This window comes from Protopterus annectens, chromosome 13.part0 (assembly GCF_019279795.1).
Source record: "Protopterus annectens isolate FY-2018-M chromosome 13.part0, PAN1.0, whole genome shotgun sequence".
Lineage (NCBI taxonomy): Eukaryota > Metazoa > Chordata > Ceratodontiformes > Protopteridae > Protopterus > Protopterus annectens.
Genome location: NC_056747.1, coordinates 289,565,720 through 289,582,692, shown reverse-complemented (window position 1 = coordinate 289,582,692; position 16,973 = coordinate 289,565,720). Strand labels below are relative to the sequence as shown.

Here is a 16,973-nt window from a genome sequence, read left to right as displayed (position 1 = left end):
TAGGGGCAACTGTGAAAATTCTGGAGAAGACAAAGCAGTGTGGTGTAGCGGAGTTGGGAAAAATAGATCTAATGGCAACAGAAGGGGGAAAAAACTCTTCAGTCACCCTAGAGGGAGAATGACTGACCAAATGCCTTCAGAGTTTCATGATAAGTGGCTCCTGTTAGACTGTTAGAATACATGGAGAAAAACAAAAGGCTGCAGGAAACAGAACGTTTAATCAGAAATTCAGAGGAAATAACTGGTATGGAAAGTGATGAAAAGGAGGTGAATGAAAAATGATGGAACAGCAATTCAAATATGAAAAAAAAAAGATACGGAAACTGGCTGAGCCCAAGTATAGGTCACACAAGGACAACTTGAGGTTTACAGCAGTACCAGAATAAATCAGAGGGAAAGGACTGTGAAGACTTTATGAAAAAATGCCTATACATGGATTAGACTTTCTATTGTCAATATTAAAACAAAACTAGCACAGAGGAGACATCCATAATTTGAGGCCAAGAAAGCACACAACACAAAATGGTGATGTATAATCAATAACAGGAAAGTCTCAAGGAACAGATGGCATTTCCTGTGGAAGTTTGCAAATTAGGAGGGAGCATCTTGTAAAAAAGCTGTGTTAGCTGTATTACCCAAAGAGGTTAAGACCTTTCATATAGACCCATTTCAATTTTGAACCAAGATTACAAAGCATCTCTTTCTATACTAGCTACCAAAACTGATAAGATATGAATCAATGTGACTTTGATAAGGGGAAGGCAAACATCTGACAACATTAACAACATTAATAGAACAATGAGGGAAGCAGAATGTAAAAAAAAAAAAAAACTGTCAGTGGGTCTTGATGTAAAGAAAGCATTCAACAGAGTCAGTTATAATTTTATTAGCAAGGCAATGGAAACATTTGCATTCTTGGACAGAATATAAGGTTAATTAGGCAGATATATAAACAGTTAGATGCAAGAATTAAAGTGGGAGGGTCCCTCTCTAACAACCTGTGTTTGAACCCAGGAACTAAACATGCATGGCCTCTTTTCCCTTTACATTATATGTAAAGCCACTGGCAAAGAAAATACAGAGCTCACAAATTCAAGGATATAGCTAGTACAGTAATCAAGAAAAGCTAGCCTCATCATCATCATCTTCTTCTTTCGGCTGTTCCCATTAGGGGTCGCCACAGCAGATCACCTGTTTCCATTTCTTCCTGTCCTCTGCATCTTGCTCTGTCACACCAACCACCTGCATGTCCTCCCTCACCACATCCATAAACCTTATCTTAGGCCTTCCTCTTTTCCTGTTACCTGGCAGCTTCATCCTTTGCATCTTTTTCCCAATATACTCAGCATCCCTCCTCAGCGCATGTCCAAACCAACGTAATCTTGCCTCTCTGGCTTTGTCTCCAAACCTTCCAACCTGGGCTGACCCTCTAATATACTTATTCCTAATCCTGTCCACCCTCATCACACCCAGTGCAAATCTTAACATCTTTAACTCTGCCACATCCAGCTCAAACTCCTGCCTTTTTGTCAATGCCACTGTCTCCAACCCATATAACATAGCTGGTCTCACTACCCTCTTGTTGACCTTCCCTTTCACTCTTACTTGTACTCGTCTGTCACAAATCACTCCTGACACTCTTCTCCACCCACTCCATCCTGCCTGTACTCTCTTTTTCACCTCTCTTCCACACTCGCTGTTACTCTAAACTATTGGCCCCAAGTATTTAAACTCAACCACCTTCGCCACCTCTACTCCTTGCATCCTCACCATTCCTCTATCCTCTCTCTCATTCACACACATATATTCTGTCTTAGTCCTGCTGACCTTCATTCCTCTTCTCTCTAGAGCATATCTCCATCTCTCCAGGGTCTCCTCCACCTGTTCCCTACTCTCACTACAGATCACAATGTCATCTACAAATATCATAGTCCACGGGGACTCCTGTCTGATCTCGTCTGTCAACCTGTCCATCACCATTGCAAATAAGAAAGGGCTCAGAGCTGATCCTTGATGTAACCCCACCTCCACCTTAAATGCATCCGGCACTCCCACCGCAGACCTCACCACTGTCACACTACCCTTGTACATATCCTGTACCACTCTTACATACTTCTCTGGTACTCCTGACTTCCTCATATAATACCACAACTCCTCTCTAGGCACCCTGTCATATGCTTTCTCTAAGTCTAAAAAAACACAATGCAACTCCTTCTGACACTTCTGTATTTCTCCACCAACACTCTCAGAGCGAACATCACATCTGTAGTGCTCTTTCCCGGCATGAAACCATACTGCTGATCACTAATCATCATGTCCCTTCTTAACCTAAAGTTAGCATAATTTTCAGATATATTTTACTTGATAAATCCAGTAAGGGGTTGTGGAACATTTCCAGACAGTTTGAGATCTCCTCAGGATATAAAACTAAAAGATAAAACAAAGACTACATATATCTGTATACATGCATGCAGACACACACACACACACGCACACCATTACATTGTTTAGTTCAACAATGCCCATATTTATGGGCATGCTAAGATAGAAGTATTTAGGTGTTGAGAATAAAAAGGATTCCATTATGGCATTAAGGATATGTGGGAAGAAATTAACAAAATATCAAACAAAAATTAGAAGTTCTTGATTATGGATAATAAGATACAAGGAATGAAAATATTTTTAATCCCTTTAGTTCTATACACAGGTCAAGAATATTTTATCAACTATCAGAGAAGTTGTGGACAATAATTAACAGCTGAAGGAATTTATTTGGGATGGGAAGAGAACAGTTAAGCTGATCCTCCCCATAGAACAAAGTGGTCTACAGTCACCTAATTTGAATGGCTACTTCAGAGCTATGCAGTTAAAACTGAAATACATCATGCACACAAAAGGTAATTAATTGAAATGGAAAGGGATGATGACAAAACAGGAGGGGGGGGTAGAGAAAAAAAAAGAGATACGATTTTGGATGCAGATTTTTGAAGAGAACAAAAACCACCATACAGGTTTTTGTATTCATAAACTTGCAGAAAGTATCCAAACAACTAAGCCAACAGAAGAATGAGGAAAGAAGATTTTTGTAAAAGGAATGGCTGCAAGTAGAGGTACAGAAAATAAGCAAGAGGGGGCTGGAATTTATTGGAGAAAACTGGCAAATGAACAAAGGTATAGAGAGCAAATAATTAGAGAGGGAAATGTAACAGAGTGGAATAATGCCAAGCAGAAATTTGGAATGCATGTTAGAGACTGACCTCCCTACAAGGGATTGATATCAGAGTACAGGACAAAGATAAGGGGAATAGGGGAGTGGCAAGTGAAAGACCAGCTCTGGTAGAGTCAAGTCTAGAACAGAAGCTACTGTTAAAAAAAAGGAATTAGTAGTGGGGCATATAAAATATTACACAATAAGAATCAATCAAAGTAGGTTAGAAAAGATTGGGCAGAGAGACTGGAAAAGCAATTTACAAGGAAACAATTGAACATTTGCCTGGCTCCCAAGTATGCAACAAAGCTCTGCAAGGTTAGGATTTTTGCTTGGAAGTGTTTACATTGGTAGTTTTACAGAAGAAGGAATTTTTCCTCAGGTAAATAGCAAATGCTGGAGCTGCAATGGTAAAGACAGATTTAATGAGAACATGGTTTTTGGGAGTGTAATGAGTTGGCAGATTTTAAAAATTCCCTACAGAGTACTCTGTCAGAAATTCTAGGGAAACAAAAAGCATTAACAAGGGAAACGATTGTTTCGAATTGGGATACAGAATCTAAATTGCCTAGACACAATAGCACCCTAATAAGTTTAAGAGTACTGGCTGCCGAAAAATCAATTACTAGAAAATGGAAATCATAATCTAAGCCAGCTGTAAATGAAGTACTGAATACTGTAAGGGGGTAAAAGAAATGGAAGTGGGATCTTTAGAAAAGGGAAGGAGCAAATTGCACAGAAATACATGGAATTTGTGAGAAGAATACATGCAGAATAATGTACACGAAGTGGAGAGAGGTTGAATGGAAGGCAGGAATTAGGCAATTTAATGTTGGAGTGAATGCTAATTGTTAAAAAGAAAACATCCAATGTATACTGCCTGAAAATGAAAATATGTTAATATGGCTTGCTTTTTTTTCTATTAATGTATGTGCGCATACGTCTTAAGTGATAATTTAACACAAGTGTTAAAAAAGAACAGCTTTGGATAACTAGGTAATGAAGATAAAAAACAGCATATAAAACTTGGGAAGACTGATGTTCTGGCAGCAGACGCATGCAGGAAAAAAAATGCATCTGAAAAATACACTTTTTTTTTTTTTTTTTTTTAAAGGAGTCAGTCTCCCCTAATGTACCTTCTCAGAGCAGTGTCCAGCAAGAGAATGAATGAGCATTGTAATATTTTCCACATTAACAATTAAATTACACCAGTTAAACTAATTCCACATTTACCATAAAATTATACCTTCTGAATAAATGTTTCAATATTCTTACCAAACTGGAGCTTTTTTCCAGCTGACTTCTATCTTTTTTCTTTACAGAGTCACTTCCTTCCGAAATAGCACTGTTTCTGTCATCTTCTTCTCCTTCCACATCTAAAGAGATCTTTTTCTCAGGTTTCAGTAATGATGCTATAAATTCAGTAGCTATCATTTTCACCTACATGAAACAAGGAAAATTTGCTAAATTACAACCATGCATTTGAAGTTTATTACAGTTTACAGCCCCTACAGGCATTTTTCTCAACTGTCAGGAATTTTGCAGTATTCCCCCAATTTATTAAAGTAATACATGGTTGCAGAACTAAGCGAAAGCAAGTTGATACGCAAGTTGTATAACCACCAAGTTCTTTATTATGTAAAAATATATAGTCAGAGATAAGCACTTTCGCTATGTAGCTTCATCACATCTTACATACACTCCCACATTAAACATGTTATATCTGAAAAACTTCTCAATTAATCAATTAAACGTAATTCATTGATATCACCATTTAAAGAGACAGATATAAACATATATCTTTACACATGATTAAACCTAAGCCTCCTAGACTAAAACGTAATATAATATAAAATATATAATATATAGTGAACAAATAAAAACAGTTTATAAAAAATATATATAAAAATATATATATATAAATATTATAAATGTGTGAGCTCAATTTGTACAGAATGAATAAAATCATACATACATATATACAAAGACTCATGTCTAGACATACAATGAATGTATGTATATAGTCTATTTCTAGTAGCAGCTTTCTTAGAGACATAGAGGCAGTGATATATGTGTACTATAGGGACTACTCATATATTATTTAACATTTCTACGCCGTTTCAATTTTGGTTTTATCGAGGCCCTATCATTAAGGTCTAGTCCTCTATCTGATCTTAATAAAATTATCCATTCTGTCTCCTTGCTCTCTGTGTATATCTTAATATCACCTCCCCTAGCATTCGGAATTATAACTTTTAGTACCCTAAATAAGAATCTATGTTTATCATTATATAGCATTATATGCTTAGCAAGGGCATTATGTAATGTGCCTTTTCTCATGTGATATATATGCTCTCTCATCCTATCTGGACGATTGGTCTTTCCAACAAAGAAGGATGAGCACAATTGACAAACAGCTAGATATATCACATGGGGAGTCATGCAGTTGGCATTTGCTTTAATATTAAAAACTTTATGTAAATCTGGATGTAAAAATTCTATACTTCTGTCTATACAAGAACAGAAATTGCAGTGACCACAAGGTCTAGTGCATCCAATATGCATAGATTTCCTTTCTAATTTAGGATAACATAACATTCTTTTTAAGTTATGTTATTCCTAAAAAGGAACCTAGGTGTTTCTCCTACTATCTGCTTAATATCTTCATCTACCTGTAAGATGTCCCAATATTTCTCTAAAATTTGCTTAATCTCTAGATAGTCAGAAGAAAAAAAGGAGGAAAATTTAATAAACGATTCACGTTTATTATCATCTTATGTATAATTAATATTACTAGGTCCAAAATATGGCATGGCTGTAGTAGAATGATGATGTTTGTCTACATAATGATATACTTGATGTAACTGAATCTAATACTGCCCACTGTAAAGATTCAGTAGATGTTATACATATTATGCATCCTAGTGTGAACTCAGATAGTAATTTATACCCCAATGTACATGTAATTAGAGATAAATCTGCTCTAATTAATGGGGATTCTGAGGCTGTGGTGAGACCAAAGAAGATGAAGACACCAGATAAATCAAGTAATAAGGCTAATGCTGAACTGGTTTTTCCTCTACCGATGCGCATGGACAAAGGCCTTCAGAGGTCAAGGTGTATGAGTCGAGGGAGGCAGAAGAGGAAGTTTTCAAGGGAGATTGTACGCCATCAAACCCTGAAGAAAATGTGGACAAACAAGCGTTAGTGTATAATCTATCTAGTATGACATTAACCAATGAAGACATTCAGCTACTGAATAAGGGCTTGAACTTTATTCCAAGAAGTCATAGTAAATTAACAGACACAATTACTGTTTTAAAGATATTCTGTAGAAATGTTATGTTAAAACTACTATATAAAGCGCCAATAAGTGATACATCTAGAAATGAAGCATTTGTATTTAAGAATTTAAGTGACTGTACCAACGCATCATCCCCTTATTGAGGCTTATTTAAAATTAACTGAGGATGAGTTACATATGTACTATGGGAATAGAGTAGTGAAGAACAGAGGTAACAGGAGAGACGATCTAACTTACAAAGAAAGATTGAGTTTAAAGAAATTACAAGAAGACCCCACAATAGTTATTAGACCAGCTGATAAAGGAGGCAGTATTGTCATCATGGATATGAATGATTATATTAAGAAAATGACAACATTGATGCAGGATGAATTCTATGAGTTGATTTCAAATGATGTTGTCAAGGATATCATAAAGTATGTCAAAGATACGTTACAGGATATCTTTAAGAGTAATTTGATTGGAAAGGAATTATATGATTATCTTACCATTTTAACAACCACTATTCCAGTCATTCATGGGCAATCTAAGATACATAAAGATTACATGAACCCACCTATGAGACGGATAGTTTCAGGTCGAGGCTGGGTTACAGAACACTTATCAGTATTTGTTGAAAAACATCAGAGAAAAGTACTAAATAATAATAATATAGTACTAAGGGACTCTAAACAGTTTCTTATTGAGTTCTATGATTGTATTAAACAGAGAATTATCACAAAAGATTATTTATTTGTTACTTTTGACATACAATCACTATTTACAGTAATTCCAAATGAGTTAGGACTCAACTATATACTACAACTATATACTACAATATTTGAAAGATCATAGTGATTATACAATCATTTTTATTGATTTAATTGTTCATTTCCTGGAATTAGTTCTAGAAAACAATATTTTTATGTTTAAAGATATGATCTATAGACAGAAAGATGGCGTAGCTATGGGCACGTGTGCCAATAGCTAAGCCAACATGTTCCTTGCATACTGGGAAGAACAGGTATTATTTACATAACAACTTTTTAAGGAGCATGTGATATTTTATAGACATTTCGTAGAGGACGTCTTTGCTCTTTGGAAAGGAAAGTCATGTCAACTTGAATCCATGCATCTAATTATGAATAATTTAATTCCATGTCTTAAATTTACCATGCAATTCTCAGATGATAGAATTGAGTTTTTAGACCTCTATATAGAGAGGTTGCAAGGTAATTTAATTAACACAGGAGTCTATCGAAAAGCTTGTCACTGCAATTCATTGCTTTTAAGATCCAGCATGCATCCACCCTTTGTTTTTAAGAATATTGTGAAAGGACAAGCAATAAGAGCTTCAAGACTGAATTCTATGGACAAGGGCTTCCATACTGAGTTAAATGATTTAAAGTATAGATTATTAAATAGAGGCTATAATGCTGAAGAGATACGTTCACATGTAGACATAGTGCATAGCTTACGTTCTACTACAGCCATGCCATATTTTGGACCTAGTAATATTAATTATACTAAAGATGATAATAAACGTGAATCGTTTATTAAATTTTCCTCCTTTTTTTCTTCTGACTATCTAGAGATTAAGCAAATTTTAGAGAAATATTGGGACATCTTACAGGTAGATGAAGATATTAAGCAGATAGTAGGAGAAACACCTAGGTTCCTTTTTAGGAATAAACATAACTTAAAAAGAATGTTATGTTATCCTAAATTAGAAAGGAAATCTAATCATATTGGATGCACTAAACCTTGTGGTCACTGCAATTTCTGTTCTTATATAGACAGCAGTACAGAATTTTTACATCCAGATTTACAGAAAGTTTTTAATATTAAAGCAAATGCCAACTGCATGACTCCCCATGTGATATATCTAGCTGTTTGTCAATTATGCTCATCCTTATATGTTGGAAAGACCAATCGTCCACTCAGAGATAGGATGAGAGAGCATATATATCACAAGAGAAAAGGCACATTACATAATGCCCTTGCTAAGCATATAATGCTATATAATGATAAACATAGATTCTTATTTAGGGTACTAGAAGTTATAATTCCGAATGCTAGGGGAGGTGATATTACGATATACACAGAGAGCAAGGAGACAGAATGGATAATATTATTAAGATCAGATAGAGGACTAGGCCTTAATGATAGGGCCTCGATAAAACCAAAATTGAAGCAGCGTAAAAATGTTAAATAATATATGAGTAGTCCCTATAGTATACATATATTACTGCCTCTACGTCTCTAAGAAAGCTGCTACTAGAAATAGACTATATACATACATTATCATTATATGTCTAGACATGAGTCTTTGTATATATGTATGTATGATTTTATTCATTCTGTACAAATTGAGCTCACGCATTTATATTTATTTACATATATATATATATATATATATATATATATATATTTTTTTTTTTATACATCACCAAGGCCATTGACAAGGGGAAGGTGGTCCACACAGCCTACCTGGACCTCGCAAAAGCCTTCGATACAATACCCCACTTGGGCATTATAGATAAGCTCACCAGCTTAAATATAAACCCCTATGTCACTAGATGGATTGCAAACTGGCTCAAGGACAGAACCCACATGGTTAGAATTGCTGGAGCCATGTCAGCTTCCAAACCAGTTACAAGTGGTGTCCCACAAGGCTCAGTCCTGGGACCTCTCGTTTGGTATATATTTCTCAGGGGTACAGGCCAACACGGAAGGACTGTGGCTGACCAAGTTCGCAGATGACTGCAAACTGGGCACCATAATCGACTCTCCAGCCGACACAAGCATCCTCCAAAAGGGCCTCATAGAAACAGACAACTGGTGCCACAGCCATGGCCTCAAGCTAAATGCCAAAAAGTGTATAGTCATCCCCTTTGGCAAAAACAAAGTGCCCACAAATTACCACATAGGTGGTAATCCATTAAGTACAGAAGAAGTAATTAGGGACCTGGGGACCCAAGTTGATAGCAATCTCTCATTTGACAACCACGTGGCCAAAGTGGTTAGAAAAACATTTTATATAGCCCACCTAATCATGAAGGGATTCACATCTAGATTAGGGAGGTCATTGTGCCTCTTTACTCATCCCTCATCAGGCCCATAATTGAGTGCAATGCCCCTTTGGGATGTACCTTACCAGACACCTGCAGCAACTGGAAAGACCCCAAAGGTACCTCACCAAGAGGATCAAAGGGCTCAAACAGATGCCATATGCTGCCCGGTTAAAGAAACTCCAGCTCTACTCAGTGGCATACCGCCTGTTCAGAGGCGATCTGTGCCTGACGTATAAAGCCATGTCCAACCCGGAATTAATGGACATACTGCACCTCAGAAAATCCATATCCCATCGAGCCACTGGCTTGAGAGACTTGAACCTCAGCACTGAAATAAATAGCACATGCTGGAGGGACAGATTCATAACCCAGAGGCTCCCTTCACTCTGGAATAAAATCCCAGTCCAGGTTAGGCAGAATCCCTCATTGACTCTCTTCAAGAGGAATCTTGATGAGTGGATGGGAGATCGAGGTTTACCCGGTATCACTTCTGTGTCACTGTTAGACAGAGGCACAGTATACTAACCTCGAAAAAGGGCATAGCAAAATTAATTTAAAATGGGTGGTGAAAGCCAAACACATTCTGGCTAGGCTTAAAAATGCCCTAGTGCAGATAGCCTAGTATGAACCTAAGAACCTATATATTTTTTATAAACTGTTTTTATTTGTTCACTATATATATTTTATATTATATTACGTTTTAGTCTAGGAGGCTTAGGATTAATCATGTGTATAGATATAGGATATATGCTTATATCTGTCTCTTTAAATGGTGATATCAATGAATTATGTTTAATTGATTAATTGAGAAGTTTTTCATATACAACATGTTTAATTTGGGAGTGAATGTAAGATCTGATGAAGCTACATAGCGAAATCGCTTATCTCTGACTATATATTTTTACATGATAAAGAACTTGGTGGTTATACAACTTGCGTATCAACTTGCTTTTGCTTAGTTCTGCAACCTTGTATTATTTTAATAACTAATTTTATTTTGTTTGAACGAGCGTTCACCAGTTGAGCAGCGACCTTCATTATTCATTCCCCCAATTTATGTTTTGCCCTGTCCCCTTAAAAAATAAATAAATAAATCTTTTCTGGTATATTACAGAAGGTTAGTCAGTTTAAATATGCCATTAAGAGTTTCATACTTCTTATTGTTAAGAAAAAAGAAGTTATGTTCTTACCATAACGTTCCATCTGTGTAGTAGACTTCATTATTCTGCACATTTGGGATACGGATCTGATTCGGATCCGAGCCAGCAAAAACTTCTCAAGCATCAGCTCCAAGTTCCTCCCCTACCTATATTACCTCACTTCCTCCTATCTAGCCCCAGATCGGGTTTGCTGTCACTAAAAAGCGACATAACCAAAAACCCTAAACAGGATAACCTGAAGAGTGAGGGGGACGGAGGGAGGGAAAGTGCAGAAGAATGAAGTCTACTACTCAGATGGAACGTTATGGTAAGAACATAACTTCTTTATCTGAAGTAGTTGACTTCATTCATTCTGCACATATGGGACAGAGTCCCCAGCGACTAGAATTCCTAGCAGGCCCTTATGGAAGGATATTTCTGAGCACCACAGAGCCAAGGGATGCTCTCCCTCTAGAAATAAGATCCAACTTGTAATGAGAGATGAATGTGTGCGAATTTGCCCAAGTAGCTGCTGCACAAATATCATCTAATGGAACTCTCGACCAGAAAGCTGCAGAAGTGGCCATAGCTCTAGTGGAAAGACCCTTCAATACACCAGGAGGAGATAACCCTTTGTCCTTATAGACCTGCGCAATACACAGGGTGATCCACCTTGCTAAAGGACACTTTCAAAACTGCTTTGCCCAAAAATGGTTTAGAAAAGGAGACAAACAACTGATCCAACTTCCGGAAGGGTTTAGTCCTATGGAGGTAAAAACGAAGCTGTCTGTGGACATCCAACAAATGAAGCTTACGTTCACCCCTATTCTGGAAATTTGGGAAGAAGACTGGCAAATTTATGGATTGATTAATATTGGCTGCTGAAGACACTTTGGGAAGAAAAGAAGGGTTCGTGTGCAACGAAACCCTATCCTTGTGAAAAACCAAATAGGGGGCAAGGAGGATAATGCCTGCAACTCAGAAACTCTCTTTGCCGAAGTGATGGCGACCAAGAATGCTGTCTTCCATGACAAGAACTTCATCGGAACTGAACCGGCTGGCTCGAAAGGTGGAGAGGTCAAGGCCTGAAGGACTAAAGTCAAATCCCAGGGGGGCACTGTTTCTTTAACTGGAGGTCGCAATAAAAAGGTGCCCTTCAGGAAGGCTTTACAGAGTTTGGCCAAAGCCAGAGCAACCTTATTTTCACCCACATGAAAATTAGAGATGGCAGCCAGTTGAACTTTGATGGTGGAAGCACTCAAGCCTGACCAAAAAAGATCTGCCAAAAAAATCCAGTCCGGAACAGGGGTTGTAAACAGGTTCTGACTGCGCTGAGAGGCCCAAACGCAAAAACGTTTCCACTTGCTATTGGCACACTTTCCTAGTGGTGGCCTTAAGAGAAGCTACCAGAATATTCTTAACAGGAGACGAAAGTCCAGAAGGCCTGATGATCATGGGAACTGGAGCAGCCAAGCAGTCAGCTTGAGACTGTCCAGGTTGGGCATGAGCAAGCCCGATGGGTGAGAAATTAGATCCGGACATGGATCTACAGCCCATGGAGGGGCCAACAGGTGAGACCATAGGAAGGGAAACCACACAACGCGGCCAGAAGGGAGCAATGAGAACGACTATGCACAGCAGCCGACAAGCTCTCTGAAGGAACTTCGGAATCAGAGGTCATGGAGGATAAGCATACAGTAGCCCGGAAGGCCAAGCATGGACCAGAGCGTCCCTGGGGGCATCCCCCAAAGGGGGAATCAGAGCGAATAATTTGCTGCACTTCACGTTGGAAGGAGATGCAAAGAGATCGCAACAAGGTTGACCCCAAACACAGAAGATCTTCCCCGCCACTGAATGTTTCAGGGACCACTCGTAGGGAAGCAGGATAGTCCTGCTGAGACTGTCCGCCAGAATGTTGGAGCGTCCCGGGATATGCGTTGCTACGAGAAACCGGCTGGTTCATAAGTTCATACTAGGTTATCTGCCCTAGGGCATTTATAAGCCTAGCCAGAGTGTGTTTGGCTTTCGCCACCCATTTTAAATTAATTTTGCTATGCCTTTTTTCGAGGTTAGTATACTGTGCTTCTGTCTAACAGTGACACAGAAGTGATAGCCAGGGTAAACCTATGATCTCCCATCCACTCATCAAGATTCCTCTTGAAGAGGGTCAATGAGGGACTCTGCCTAACCTGGACTGGGATTTTATTCCAGAGTGAAGGGAGCCTCTGGGTTATGAATCTGTCCCTCCAGCATGTCCTATTTATTTCAGTGCTGAGGTTCAAGTCTCTCGAGCGCGTAGCTCGATGGGATTTGGATTTTCTGAGGTGCAGCATGTCCATTAATTCCGGGTTGGACATGGCTTTATACGTCAGGCACAGATCGCCTCTGAACAGGCGGTATGCCACTGAGTAGAGCTGGAGTTTCTTTAACCGGGCAGCATATGGCATCTGTTTGAGCCCTTTGATCCCATTGGTGTGGTACTTTTGGGGTCTTTCCAGTTGCTGCAGGTGTCTGGTAAGGTACATCCCAAAAGGGGCATTGTACTCAATTATGGACCTGATGAGGGATGAGTAAAGAGGCACGATGACCTCCCCTGATCTAGTTGTGAATCCCTTCATGATTAGGTGGGCTATATAAAATGTTTTTCTAACCACTTTAGCCACGTGGTTGTCAAATGAGAGATTGCTATCAACTTGGGTCCCCAGGTCAGGTCCCTAATTACTTCTTCTGTACTTAATGGATTACCACCTATGTGGTAATTTGTGGGCACTTTGTTTTTGCCAAAGGGGATGACTATACACTTTTTGGCGTTTAGCTTGAGGCCATGGCTCTGGCACCAGTTGTCTGTTTCTATGAGGCCCTTTTGGAGGATGCCTGTGTCGGCTGGAGAGTCGATTATGGCACCCAGTTTGCAGTCCTCTGCGAACTTGGTCAGCCACAGTCCTTCCGTGTTGGCCTGTACCTCCGAGAAATATATACCGAACAAGAGAGGTCATGGCTCCAGCAATTCTAACCATGTGGGTTCTGTCCTTGAGCCAGTTTGCAACCCATCTAGTGACACAGGGATTTATATTTAAGCTGGTGAGCTTATCTATAATGCCCGAGTGGGGTATTGCATCGAAGGCTTTTGTGAGGTCCAGGTAGGTTGTGTGGACCACCTTCCCCTCGTTAATGGCCTTGGTGACTGTTTCAAAGAAATCGACCAGGTTTAAGAGGCAGGATCTGCCCTTAACAAAGCCGAACTGGGTAGGATCCAGTGTCTGTAGGTCCCCAATATCTTTATTTATGAGGTCCATGATGATCCTCTCCACAGCTTTGCAGACCAAGCTAGTCAGGCTTATGGGGCAATAGTTTCCAAGATCCGTTGAGGCACCACCTTTGTGGGGAGGGACCACTGTTGCTGTACACCACTCTCTGGGTACATATCCTGTAGTAAGGCTGAGATTGAACAGTAGTTTTATGTTTGGGTTTAGCTCTTCTTGGAGTTCATGTAGGACGCAGCCCGGGACACCGTCTGGTTCCATTGATGCTGTGTTTTTTGCTTTGGAGAGGGCGGCTCTTACCTGAGCATCTGAGATGTCAGGGGGGCAGCAGCACTCTGCTGGGATAGATATTTGCCCTTTTGGGGGGGGGGGTTGCGCTGAACCTGTCATCTAGGATGTTGGCAATGTCTGTGGGTTCGGTGTATTTGTCATTTTGGAATAATTCTGAGCATATCTGGGAATTCCCATCCAGGTTCCTAACATAACTAAAGAAAGCCTTGTGATTATCCTTAGTGTCCTGTGCAATTTTTCTCTTGAAGCTGGCCTTAGAAGATTTTATGAGTGCCCGTACTTTTTTGCTAACACTGATCAGAGATGCCTTCCCTTTTATCATGTAGTAGCTTCCTCCTTCTATTGTATAGTTTGTTTATGGCTAGGGTCCACCAGACAGGACGTCTGCCTTTGGAGGATTGGGTCTTGGTTTTATTTGGGATTGCATGATCCATGCATTCCTGAAGGTGTTCACAGAATGTGTTTATAAAGGATTTTGCGGTCTGGGCCGTATTTTCCACAGGCCCGGGGGCTTTGAAGGATTCCACCTCGGTTTTGAGGAGTGTGAAATTTGCTTTAGAGAAGTTTTTCACTGTGGCTTTCTGGGCTGGGGGTGGGGTCGGGATGTGAATATCCAGTGAGATTAGTTTATGGTCTGATCTTACCAGTGAGGGATACACTTCTGGTCTGGAGCATAGAGTCCCCATGTTGGTGATGATCAGGTCCAGTATGTTTTCCCCTCTTGTGGGAGTGGTAACAAGTTGTTCCATAGCATTTGAGTTTATAAATTCTACGAACCTTTGGGCTAGGGTGTTGGAGCTAGAGTAATGCTCCCAGTCGATGTTTGGGTAGTTCAAGTCGCCCAATATAATGGTGTTTGGAGAGACCTTCATATTTTCCAGTGTTCTCAAAGGCCGAGTGGGATTCCTGGGTTTGGGAGGGTGGTCTGTAGCAGGCTATAAACTGGAAGGCAGTTTTACCCACTGTTAGATGCACATGGATAGTCTCTGATGCTTCGTGCTGTGCCACCAACCTGGAGGTGTGGGTATCTGACAAATATTGATACCCCCCCCCCCTCCTTTTGTGGTTCGGTCCAAGTTTTGGGGCCGAAAAGCATGGTATGAGGTATAACCTGGTAGTGCTGGGGTGCTCTCGGGAGCCTTGAACCAGGTTTCTCTTACTGCACAGATATCGATGTTCTCCATGCTAAGGAGAGTTTCGAGTGCATGCATCTTGAGGTTTAGACTTCTGGCGTTGAGTAGCATTACTCTTAGTTTCTTATCCCTTGTGATACCTATGGAGGTGGGTTTGTCTTTTGAGCCTTGTCTAAAAAAGGCACTATGGGGGTAGCAAGAGCCTTTGCCAATATCCGAAAGCCCAGGGGTGACAGGTGCAAGCCATCCCTAGCGAAGCATCGTGGCTTGTCGAGCATGTCATCCCAGGCTGACAGGCATTGGATCCCCTTTGAATAACACCAATACTTAAGCCAATTGTTGAAATTGATCATCTTGTCTTCATATTGTGGCATCATTCTTGGTGAGGGTAAGATGCTACTCAAGGTCAGGGTCATACCGGCCTGGGCTACATGCTCAGAGAGCTCCTCTGTCTCTTTTCATGTAGTCCAGGGAGGTACATCTCAGGTCATTCACACCAGCATGGACAATGACAGAGTCATATTTGTACTTGTCTTGGAGAGATCTGAGTGCTTGTGTTATGTGGTGGATCCTATCACCCGACAGGCAGCTCACCGTGACCTTCTCCTTGTTCAGCCTGGTGAGCGGGACGTCAGTGTGCCTGACAATAGTCACCTACTACAAGTGTATCAGGTGGTTTAGCCTTAAGGGCTGTGACTGTTCGGCACACTGGCTTTGTGATCTATGTGTTGCACGTGTTTTGCTTTGGGGTAGCGGTTGCTTGGGTGTCTGCTTTGGAGGTCTCTGCTGCTTAGGCAGATTTTTATTTAGAGCCTCCGAGTATGTTTTTGTGTGTTTATGTGTTTGGTTTGCTGTCGTGGTAGGTCTATGTGAGACTGGAATTGTAGTAAGTGTGGTTTCCTTCTCCTCCTGTCTGGTTACGCCAGTAATGAGTTGAGAGAGCTTAGCCTCCAGTTTGGCTATATGGTTGCATCGCTCACATGTGTTGGAATTTGTTGAAGGAGGAGAGGGTTGTCTGTGTACAAGAGGCAGTTGTAATATTGCCTCAAGATTCCCAGATTCACCAGATGGACCGGACAGGAGATTGACAACTGACCTTTGGACATGCTAGAATAGTATTGGGAATTCCTTTATAATTGAAAAAAGGGCCAATGGGGAACAAGGTACTCAAGGGGGAGTTTGTGAGGGTGTAGTGCTTTTAATTTTTTAGTGCCGACTTAGTGAGCAAGTGCCAGGTAACTTAAATGCAATGTGTTACAGGTAACTTAAATGCAAAAATGACAAACAGTAACTTTCTTTCAAGTGAAACAAGAAAATAAGTACAGTAAGCAATGCAGATATCACTAGGGATCCACAGAAGCGCTGAAAAGCCGTGTTTTAGGTGGAATTAGTGTTTCAGGAAATAACAAGCAAACAAACAACAAGCATACAAACAAAGCTAGATTCAGCAGGCCTGGATCTAGTCTATGCTACAGCAAACAAGGTGTACCAATTTCAGTAAGAAACAGTTCAAATATGCAGGCACTATAAGCCTTTAACCAGAAATTCCCAGCTCAGAAGGGCAGAGGTCCAGCCTCTCCTC

At 40.1% G+C, this 16,973-nt stretch overlaps 1 protein-coding gene across 1 annotated transcript in view; it reads right to left on the bottom strand.

Annotated features, from left to right (window-relative positions):
* Positions 1 to 16,973, bottom strand: part of LRWD1 (leucine rich repeats and WD repeat domain containing 1) — a 721,948-nt gene that overhangs the window by 545,360 nt on the left and 159,615 nt on the right. Inside the window, exon 5 of the mRNA XM_044053858.1 lies at positions 4,484 to 4,648. Coding sequence (XP_043909793.1) covers positions 4,484 to 4,648 — 165 coding nt within the window. The remainder of the gene's footprint in view (positions 1 to 4,483; positions 4,649 to 16,973) is intronic.